Consider the following 10,884-nt stretch of genomic DNA (forward strand, 5'->3'; position numbering starts at 1 on the left):
CTGGCTGTGAATGAAAATCTTCATGTTTCAGATAACATTACTAGTTCATTCTTAGAAAGCATGTGGAAAGACTGCTAGGATAGATGCTTGCCAAATCCGAAGATCCTCGGTCGCCACCGCCTCAAGTATTAGAGTTGGCTTGCCTTTGTGCCCTCTGTACATGCCTTGCCAACCAGTCGGGCAGTTAGACCATTCCCAGTGCATGCAATCGATGCTGCCTATCATTCCCGGGAAACCTCTAGCCAAATTGATGCTTAATATGTGCTCTATCTCCTCACTTCTGGGAGGACGAAGAAATTCTTTGCCGAACACCTCGATCACAGTCATAATAAATTCCTTCAGGGTCTCCAGGACAGTACTCTCTCCCATTTTCAAATGATCATCCAACTCATCAGCTGGGCCTCCATATGCTAGCATCTTTACGGCCACCGTGCACTTGTGAAGAGCAGAGAATCCTAACTGCCCAGCTGCATTTCTCCTCTGTTTGAAGAAGGTATTCTTGGCAGTGACCTCATCCACTATCCGAAGGAACAATTCCCGTCTCATGCGGAACCTACAGCACAAAATCAGAATTGTTTATCAAATTAATTCAATGTGTCATGCAAATGGAAACTAGGCCAAAGATTGTACCTCCTTCTAAAATGTTCCTCATTGTAAAGTGGGCGTTCAACAAAGTAGTCCTGATTTAGTTGCCGGTCTGCTGCAATTCGATCACGCTTGTAAGTCTTGTGGCCTGGCACCGAACCTCTCCAAGGGCGTTTTTGTGGTGTCTGGGTGAGGACGGCCACCGCAGCCATGATCTCATCGTCCCTGGAGTATGCTGCGGCTGTCCCAAACATTGAAATTTTAACATACTTCCAAGCCATGGCAACGCAGCTGCAGTCCAGGTCTAAAGCTGTAGCACACAATCACGACATTGGTCAGTGTCTAGTGCAAAATAATCTGTGCACCCCCAAAATAGGTAAACGAAACAACCAGGCAAACATGGTCAGGTAAATTCAGTAGCAACCTGATGCAGCAGCAGAGGTTGCAATGTTGCTGGCAATGCTGTGTCCAAACTCCAAAATCAATAGCTCCTACAGTTTTCAAGCACCAGGAAAGTGTTGTGCTGTTGTCAGAGTTGCTACTTTGTGATTGTGTAATCAAATGTGGCAATTTTACTTGATTCTCCCTGGGCTTGCAAAAATGAAGATACATGATCATCAAGACCAAACACAAACAGAGAGATGCATATTTGATCAAACAGCTAGAGTTGTCTGTACACTATGTGGTGTTGCAGGTTTTACCTAGGCCAAACTCATGAATACAAGTAGATTGTAACATTATCATGGATAAGATTCAGGGAGGCAAACATGGCTAAAAAAGCAGAACAAGAAGCATACTTTTGGGTTGACAAAAAATTAATTTCCACCTCCTGACTTTGCCTTAACCTTGCTGGGATGCAGTGGTGAATAAATTAGATGCATAAATTACAAGAACAAAAAAAAGGGATAAATGTTAGGCCAAAAAATAGCCTCTGCTTCAATCAGACCCACAGCCACATCTCGTCTGCTACTGTGAGGCAGAGTTATCAATCTATGATTCCATCTGGTTAGATTCGATATATTAGGTGATGGATTTCTAGAGTCTTGTTTCGATCCTGCAGGTCTAAATTGCAGTGTTTAGTCCTTTAGATAGATCGATAGATAGATAGATAGATGTTGATCCCCCATAGGCTGCAAAATTCTACGTGAGAGAACTCTCATAGTCATATAACTTCAGCACGCATGATATGTCTTACAAGTGCAGGTCTAAATTCTACGTGAGAGAACTCTCATAGTCATATAACTGCAGGTCTAAATTGCAGTGTTTAGTCCTTTAGATAGATCGATAGATAGATAGATAGATGTTGATCCCCCATAGGCTGCAAAATTCTACGTGAGAGAACTCTCATAGTCATATACCATGAGCAATTTATAGTAAAAAAACATCTTACAAAAAGAGCACCTAGTCTAAAGAAAAGAGAAGAAAAATAAGAACCGTCTTGGAGCATCCTGTTGTCCAACAGCAGGAAATCTTAAGACGAAAAAGAAATATATGAGAAAATCTGTCCAAAATCATGTGCGGACCGAGGAAGATGCACGCACACAGCTGAACCTCACACCGACTGGCCATGTCTAGCACGGGTAAACAAATTAGATCAGATGGAAATTAGGGTTAGAGATTTGGAGCACCTGCGGGGGCTGAGGTTGCTGTCGTTGCAAGGGAGAAGTAGAGCCGGCGCTGGAGAGGGCCGCAGCTGTCGTCGTCTCCTCCGTGCTGGCGACGCCCTTGGCTGAATCGAGGTGGATCGAGGCCGAGGCTACCAAACGGTTGGCCGGATCAAGCAGAGGCCGAGCCGCTCTTCCCCGCGCCACCCTTGGCGCACGGCACCGTCGCCATGCTCCTCCTCATCCGGGCACCGCCGCAACTGGCACAGCACCACAGCTCACGGGCCCATGGACGTCGTTCCGTCTCCGCAGCGCCGCTTCCGCAGGGATTCCGCCGGCTACCTCCCTGCCAGTTTGACTCCCTTCTCACACGCAGCCAGGGCGGCAAGATAATCCCGCCATGGAGCCAAACCCGCAACGCACGATACCCTCCCTCCGTCTCCCGCGAAAATTTCATGGACCGCGCGCGAACGAAACCGTCGGTGTTCCGACCTTTCCTTCTGCGTTCGTTGTTGGAGAAGGAAACTTTTAGGGTCGTGACCTTTTTATTCCAAGCGACGCATATCACGAATAGGTCTCCTATTTTGAGTCGTATCGTTGGAGATAGTCTAAGGCCGTCCACAATGTGGGTGCTGCCTACTACTGTTCCTATCTGACACAGGGTGAATTCGGGCACCACTCTTCCTGGCCTGCAGTGTGTGCGAAAACATGGCAACGGTCCTCCCTAGCTGTACTGGTACCCACGTGAATAAAGTAATGCAACTTTTCCCTCCGTCTGCACAGTCACAGCAACATTTATACCGGCTTGGATGACGCGGTGAGCCAGAAAAAATAGTTTTTTATGTTTCAAGCAGCGACGCAAGTACGTTCTCCGCTCCCAGTTTTCTTGGCGTCGCTGAGAGTTGGCTTCGCTCGCTGCAACGGGGAGAGCGGTGCCAGATTCTTCTCTCTCTTCTTTAGGCAGCACTCAAGCCATACATTGTGGAGGGCCTAAGAGGCAGATGGTGGTACGCGGCGGGAGAGCCCGGGGCCCGTGTGTTTTGGGATTTGGGCTACAAATTGGAAATTGAATACTTCGCTATTGCGGATGTCCATCGACCATCCTTCAAAATTGTTTGAAATCCTCTGCAGAAAAGTGGCTTTGAAGAACCAAATCAAGCAGCAAACTCTAGATGCCAACGCCCTAAGCCGCTAACAAAGCATATACCAGTACATAACTTTTTCTAGACAGATCTTGTGACTAATTTATTATATACTTTCTCTCTCTCCTCTAAAATATAAATCGTTTTGACTTTTCCAAGTTTATAGCTTCTGTCTATGTCATACATGCAAAACCAATATATCTAGAAAAACGAAAATAACTTATAATTTGGAACGTAAAGAGAATGGCTTATTATCAGTAGTCACAACAATCTATAATCAAAATAATATTAGTTGAAATTGTAGACATCAATTATGGGTAGGAAACTAGTCTGTCTTTTCTACTCCATTTTGAATGGACTATTGTTAGACGGCGTGGGATATATTCATGCTAAAACCACGTGCCTCAAAACAAGTGTGGACTTCGCGCATTGAACTTTGAACTCGTTGCAAACACATTATAGTTCTGCTGGTTAGTTTTTCTCGTGGTGGAATCTGTCACACGAATTGAAGTCTTTGACATGATGCAGATGCTCACATCTATTTGAAATTATTTTAGGATTTAATAATGTTACTGTTCTGGTGGTAAATGACATATGTAGAGTGTGCCATGTGCGTGCATACGTCCATATAGATCAGTGTAGATGCATGTATGCAGTCAGATCGTTTAAATCTTTTATTGAGCACGTGTGGGTTGGCGACGCACGATTTCCTTCAGGCGTGTGTGTTGTACCCGCTGCTTTCTATCGTGCCCTACTGCCCGTGATTTGCTTGCCATTCATGCATGCATATACGTCGGACATTGCTAACAAAGTAACAACAAACAGAAAGAAGACAAGAGTGAAAGGCAGTTTTTCCATTGGGCTTGTGATTTGCTTGCATCCCATGCAGCATCTGCGCACGGGCGTTACTATCAAACGAAAAAAAAAAGAAGGAAAAAGAACCACATATGATTCCATGCATGGAAATTGGACCGAGCCTTAGTCATTGCTAATGTTAGCAACACACGCCCGTGGATATGAGTCCCCTCCCACCTCCCCTCCTCTCGCATCATCGTGTTCTCCAATCCAAGACGAAGGCAGGCAATGGCGGCGGCGAACGGCCCATCACCTGGGAGGTTGGCTTCGGTTTACAGCGAGGTGCAGACGAGCCGCGCCTCCATCACGCGCTCCGGCTCCCCTCCGTCCTCTGCTCCCAATTCTCCCTCGTCGATGGGCCTCCCAGCTCAGCCACCGGAAACCCAGGTAACGAAGACCTGCATCGGGATGACACTCGAGTGGATGATAAGTGGGTCCATCTGTGTATATGAATGTGGATCTAGTGTTAAATCTACAAACAACCGATGTTTCGAGTCCTATTTTTGCAAATCGCACGCATCCCTTGGCCTTGATCTTGTCTCATTCCTTGGTTTTTCGTTCGAGCTTTTTTTCCCCTTACGTGCGGTTTTGGCCTTGTCGCCGCAGATGAGATCGCGAAGCTGTTCCCTAACTTGTTTGGGCAGCCGTCGGCAACATTGGTGCTGGCCAAAGAGGCAGTGGAGGGGAAGGCGCTGAAGGTCGGGGTGGTGCTCTCTGGTGGACAAGCACCCGGTGGGCACAATGTGATCTGCGGTATCTTCGGTGAGGTCTCTTTGATCCATTTATAGAATCAATGTTTTCAGAATTGCAACTAACAGTGGCAGTATGGTGTCACCATTTCCAGGTGTCGATTTAAAAGTGGTTAGATAATAGGATTGTTCAATTGTCTGTTCCCGTTTATTAACATATTTATTTGGACATTTCTACCTTTTCGCCACATACATAGTAGTACATGTCGTGGAGTAATATAATCTGGGCAGCTGGGCTGGGAATCGAATTTTGTTACAACATTTAGATTTGGAACTAATATTGGCTAATAAGTAATGAGCTCCGACCATTGATTAGTGGAGTCATTTAATTAAAGTTGCTTACTAATATGATGAAGTGCACGGCTATTTTAGTATCTTCTCGCTAATGCATCTGCCGGTGTAGATTTCTTGCAGGAACACGCAAAGGGAAGCACAATGTATGGATTCAAAGGAGGCCCGGCAGGGGTGATGAAGTGCAAGTATGTCGAACTCAATACCGATTTCGATCCATGTTTTATTAGTGATTTCAACAAAATGATATGCATTTAACCATGGTCTAGTTTTCCAATGTCACATTGCTTTAGTTGGAAAGGCACATAGGTCTTTATACTCAGTTGTGTAACATGTTGATAGCCTTCCACTATTTTTTTTCTCGATCACGCAAAATGTTTGCACGTCTTTGTATTAAAAGAGAGAAAATATTCAATACAACATGCCTTAGCGGCACCTTAGGAGGTCAATAAGTTTTACATGAACGCTCGGACCCGCCCTAGCAGCCTTCCATTATTTGGCACACAAGTCTTATAAACCATGCTTCCTTTAGTTTGCATGCTATTGATGAGAATAGATGAGAAACAGTACCTTCAATAGGTTAGGGGACATAACGTTCTTTATTCTTCTTGAGTGTTTTATAAATCCGTTGAAACTTAAAAACAAGTTAAGAGTACTTTTCTTCTCTTTTTTCCAATAGGGTGGATTTGATATGATCTGTAGTGGAAGGGATAAGATCGAGACACCAGAGCAGGTATGTCCCTTTATCTCCAAGTTTTGCCTGCATAAGCTTGCTAAATACATCTTATTCCATATACTGAAGCATTTTTCAACTATGGCTAAAATACTGCCCTTGTGGGGTCATCCAGTTTAAGCAAGCCGAAGATACAACCAACGAACTTGAGTTGGACGGACTTGTTGTTATTGGAGGCGACGATTCAAATACTAATGCTTGCCTTATTGCTGAATACTTCAGGTTGGTTGCTTGCAGAGTGCAAATCACCATGCTGCTCCATCGAAAATGCTCTTTGTTCACTTTTGTTATGAAATAAGCTTTGTACTTAGGCTTAAAAATAATAAGATACAATATATATATTTTCTAAACAATGCCATCTTGAATTATTATGTGATAATGTTATTGTTTATCACAATGGCAGAAGTTACATATGCTGCTAGAATGCAACCATTGCTGAGTCTAATGGGGATTCTCTGCTTCATCACAAATGAATCTAGTAAAAATGTGACCCATGCTTAGTAAGAGGCATTTCTTTGTAGGGGAAAGAACCTGAAGACTCGTGTTATTGGGTGTCCAAAGACAATTTACGGAGATCTAAAATGCCATGAGGTCCCAACAAGTTTTGGATTTGACACCGCTTGCAAGGTATAATGTATTTTTTCATACATACGAGTTTTTTAGCAGGTAAAAAAAATTAGCCCTGTTGAAGTCAAAGAATGACACAACAACCTTTTCTACTCTATTATGTGATCCAGATTAAAAAAATCTTAACTAAGTAACCGTATTTTTATTCAAGGTTGATCTCGAAAGATGTGTATACTCATGTAGAACTAGCCATATAATGTAATTGGTGTATTATATTTTGTAGATATACTCTGAAATGATTGGAAACGTGATGACTGATGCACACGATCATCTGGGAAATACTACCATTGTAAGCTATTTTGCTTATTTGTTTTTTTTATAAGCTGGATTTTTTTATTTCCTAAAAGGAACCATTTGCATAAACAGGAACAAATTAAATAAGTAGTGATTGCGTTACCTACCTCGTTAAATATTTATTATAGATTGCCCATACATCATTCTTCATTAGTTTAGCCTACATGAATCATATGTTCATAACTTTATTAGAATGCAGCTAAGGATATTTTTTTTTACAATGGTAGTAAGTCATTTCGAAACATTGAGTCATGTAATTTCATCTTGTTGAATTCGTAAAAACAAATTTTGTTTTTCTTCCCAAGGACAAATAACTTAATAGTTGCATTACTAATTTTCTACCTGCCAACCAATTATGGTTGACTATATTAACATTTCCTTGACATCTCACTGCAGTTGTGAGACTTATGGGACGTGCTGCTTCTCACATTACATTGTAGTGTGCCTTACAAACACACCCAAACATTGCTCTTATCGGGGAAGAGGTTAGTACTCTTCCTTTGGATATCTATTTCATGTTGTATTTGTTTTTTCTGATCTTTACTCGGTGCCTTTTGCTAGCTTAGATATGACTTTAATAGTGTGCGGTGAGCATTACATGATGAGTGTGCTTATGTCAAGGTTCTATTCGTGTTTCATTTGAGCAACGAACATTTGTTTGGTTCATGACCACCTACCCTCCTACATTACTTTCATAGATATTTTTTCTACCAATGGACTAAATAATGTATGAATGGGTTCATTTATTTATAAAATGATTGCAACTGATGGAATTTCTATTTTTGATACGGTGTTTATGTTTGATACACAAAAATGTTGTTTCCCCCTTCATTCAGGTTGCTGCAAAGAAGCAGACTCTCAAAAACGTTACGGACTATATTACTGATATTGTCTGTAAGCGTGCTGAACTTGGTTACAACTATGGTGTCATCCTTATACCGGAGGGTTTGATTGATTTCATACCCGAGGTTATAAGATACCCTCATTATTTGTGTTCATTTAGAGCCAATGAGAGTTCCTTGATCCTTAGACTTGGTTGCACCTAGATATATTTTCTGCACCACTCATGGTTATTCTATGTTCATTCTAAGTGTATTTTTATCTCTGCCTTCCTAGGTTCAGAAACTTATCGCCGAGTTAAATGAAATTTTGGCACATGATATTGTTGACAAAGCAGGTGTTTGGAAAAATAAACTTGAACAAGAATCCAAGAAACTGTTTGAATTTTTACCTCCATCCATCCAGGAGCAACTTTTGCTGGAAAGAGATCCACATGGAAACGTTCAAGTAAGAAAATTTTCTTTAACCGTCTAATCTAGTCATTAACATTTCTTATTCTGAAATTTGCTTCTGGCATCTCATGGTGTTTCCTTTTTAGGTTGCAAAAATTGAAACAGAGAAAATGCTTATTGCAATGGTTGAAACGGAATTAGAGAGAAGAAAAGCTGAAGGAAAGTACAAGGGCGGTTTCATTGGTCAATCCCACTTCTTTGGGTGAGTGTTTAGATCTTTTAAAAAATAGATATTTCTTTATGTATGGGTAAAAAATAAATGTATTATAATGGTTTTCTCAATGTCAATTTTCAGATATGAAGGGAGGTGTGGCCTTTCAACTAATTTTGATGCTAGTTATTGCTATGCTTTAGGTTATGGTGATGGGGCTCTTCTCTAGTGTGGGAAGACGGGGTCTTATATCTTCGGTACATATTCCAATTTATCATTATAGGATATTGGTGACATGTTTCTATGTTCATATATTTAGCAAAAGGTTCAAGTCATGCACGAATGCACAATATTATTATTCAAATTTTTTTAACATTATTATGCCTAACCTCACATCAATTTCTATAAAAACCCAAGAAGCAGCACATACAAATGTAGTGACGATTATCTGGTTCACTTAGTTCTTTTATAATTTGTATAATGGGATGTCTTATGGTTCTTTATTTTGTAAACTCAGGTTGGTAACCTTGCTGCCCCTGTGTCCGAATGGACCGCCGGGGGAACTGCATTGACATCATTGATGGATGTTGAGAGGAGACATGGTATCTTTTAGTATTCACTAAGATTTAGTTACGATATCTTTACTTTTTTTTTGAAAGAGCAATCTCTTTACTTTCTTCATCTTTTTTGAAAGAGTAATCTCTTTACTTTCTTTTTATTTGTATTTATGTTCCAAGTTTATGTAAAAGCAAAAGAAAAATATTTCTATATTTTTATTTGACGTAGAAGAATATTTTCTGCGAATGGATAATAATTTAACGTTCTCTTTTATGGCTTTACCATATTTTACTCCTGTCATTGGTTATAATGTATTGTTTTGTTGTTTTGCTATTGGAAGCATTTATTCTCTATCTCTGACTTTGCATGTACAACTGCAATTCCACAGGCAAGTTCAAACCAGTGATCAAGAAAAGCAATGGTACAACTTGAAGGTATGAATTAACTTATCTCTTTATATTTCATTGTTATAATGAAACACCTGTACACCCATCAACTCCTAAATTTCTATGTTGAGAAATTTAGGTGCACCATTTAAGAAATTTGCATCCCTGCGAGATGAATGGGCCATCAAGAATCGATACATTAGCCCTGGTATGTAGCAACAAGTTTTCTATCAGTGACAAATACTTGTAGATGGATGGTTGAATGAGTTAATAAGCTAACATAGGACCCATCCAGTTTATTGGCTCCGGAGCAGACGCTGTCACCCACACCTTGCTACTGGAACTTGGTGTTCAAGCCTGATACACTGCCTATCTAGTTCCCAACCATTTCATTTTTTTATTTCCCAATTTTGGTATAGAAGGTGTGTTCCAAAGCTAGTTTGGGTATCTATATTGCACGAGATCGCAGAAATGTGAATAAGAGGTTTAGGCAATGTTATCTACATAGTATTATGATAGCAATAAAAACTAAATTTTATTTTAGCTCATGTTCATGAGCTATTGATAAATTTTTTTTTTGCTAATCACGGTACAAACAGAGACAATGCACACAAATTCACTCCTAAGAACACGTACACTGAGACTAGGCCGACAAATTTTATTATGAGCACCTTCGAAAGACTGAGACCGAGTCAACAAATCTTGAGATTGACGAAGTCACCATAGGCGTGTCACTGTTAATGGGTACATTACCTATCACTGAAAGAACAATACCAATAAATTTTAAAATAAATCTAAAAAAATATAAGCACTCATTTCTAGTCGAGGACTTAAATTTACCACCAGGAACCCAACTAGCTAAGCTACACTCAGTTCACCTTTGTGATACCGATTTATAATCCAAGATGATATATTAGCTCACATAGAGGTTGGAAAGTGTGGATTTTGCAAGCTGATTGGTTTATGGCTCTTTACCTGAATTAGACGTACGTGTCTCCCTAGGTACATTTTATTAAGCTAAGGGGAACCTCGTAATAAACTTATTTGGAGATACAAATATTGCTAATATTTTATACAAATCTAGTCAAAATTTAAAAAGGTTGACCCACATGTTTCTCGTAGCGACAAATATAAATGGACAATAGTTATTAGGATCGGACCACATATTGAACCGACGAAGCCTTTAGTTCACAGTTTGATTGGTCTAATTAGTTAAACTATTGATTTAAAATTGTTTAATAGAACAACTACATGGCGGAGTTATGAGGAATACATGTTGAAACCCTCCCACAGCTTGTTTTCGCTCTTATTTCATCATATTTCATCTCCCTGCGCATAGTGGTGTTACTTATTCAAGGCTCACGTGGACAACAATGTTTGCATCGGCTTGGAGTGGTTCCTTGTAACCAGTTTCACCGGTTTCCATCTAAAGACCTACGTGAACCGACAAACATTGGCTCTAGTTTTTTTTAGTCCGATCGTCGGTCTTCTAATAACCGTGCTGTTAGGACATCAAACAAGCCGACCCTCAATAATAAGTGAATATGGCAATCTTGATGTGACTTACGATGTGTTTGGCAACCGCATGGAAAGCGGCATGGAAATTAATGGTGGAAG

The 10,884-nt window shown here is 40.6% G+C and overlaps 1 protein-coding gene and 1 pseudogene across 1 annotated transcript; one reads left to right on the forward strand and one right to left on the reverse strand.

The window, feature by feature from the left end:
• Positions 1 to 51: 51 nt before the first annotated feature.
• Positions 52 to 866, reverse strand: LOC136466120 (uncharacterized). Its single transcript, XM_066464585.1, has 2 exons — positions 631 to 866; positions 52 to 553 (listed from the first exon to the last, which is right to left on the reverse strand). The coding sequence occupies exons 1-2, from the start codon at positions 864 to 866 to the stop codon at positions 52 to 54; spliced, it is 738 nt and encodes a 245-aa protein (XP_066320682.1).
• Positions 867 to 4,414: 3,548 nt separating this feature from the next.
• On the forward strand, positions 4,415 to 9,743 carry LOC136464404 (pyrophosphate--fructose 6-phosphate 1-phosphotransferase subunit beta-like; annotated as a pseudogene).
• The last annotated feature ends 1,141 nt before the right edge of the window (positions 9,744 to 10,884 follow it).

Source organism: Miscanthus floridulus, chromosome 7 (assembly GCF_019320115.1).
Source record: "Miscanthus floridulus cultivar M001 chromosome 7, ASM1932011v1, whole genome shotgun sequence".
Classification (NCBI taxonomy): Eukaryota; Viridiplantae; Streptophyta; class Magnoliopsida; order Poales; family Poaceae; genus Miscanthus; species Miscanthus floridulus.

Coding starts and splice junctions, on each gene's coding strand:
- LOC136466120 (XM_066464585.1), bottom strand. CDS start 866: ATGGCTTGGAAGTATGTTAAAATTTCAATGTTTGGGACAGCCGCAGCA. Junction 554..630: donor GAGGAACATTTTAGAAGGAG/GTACAATCTTTG, acceptor TTTGTGCTGTAG/GTTCCGCATGAGACGGGAAT.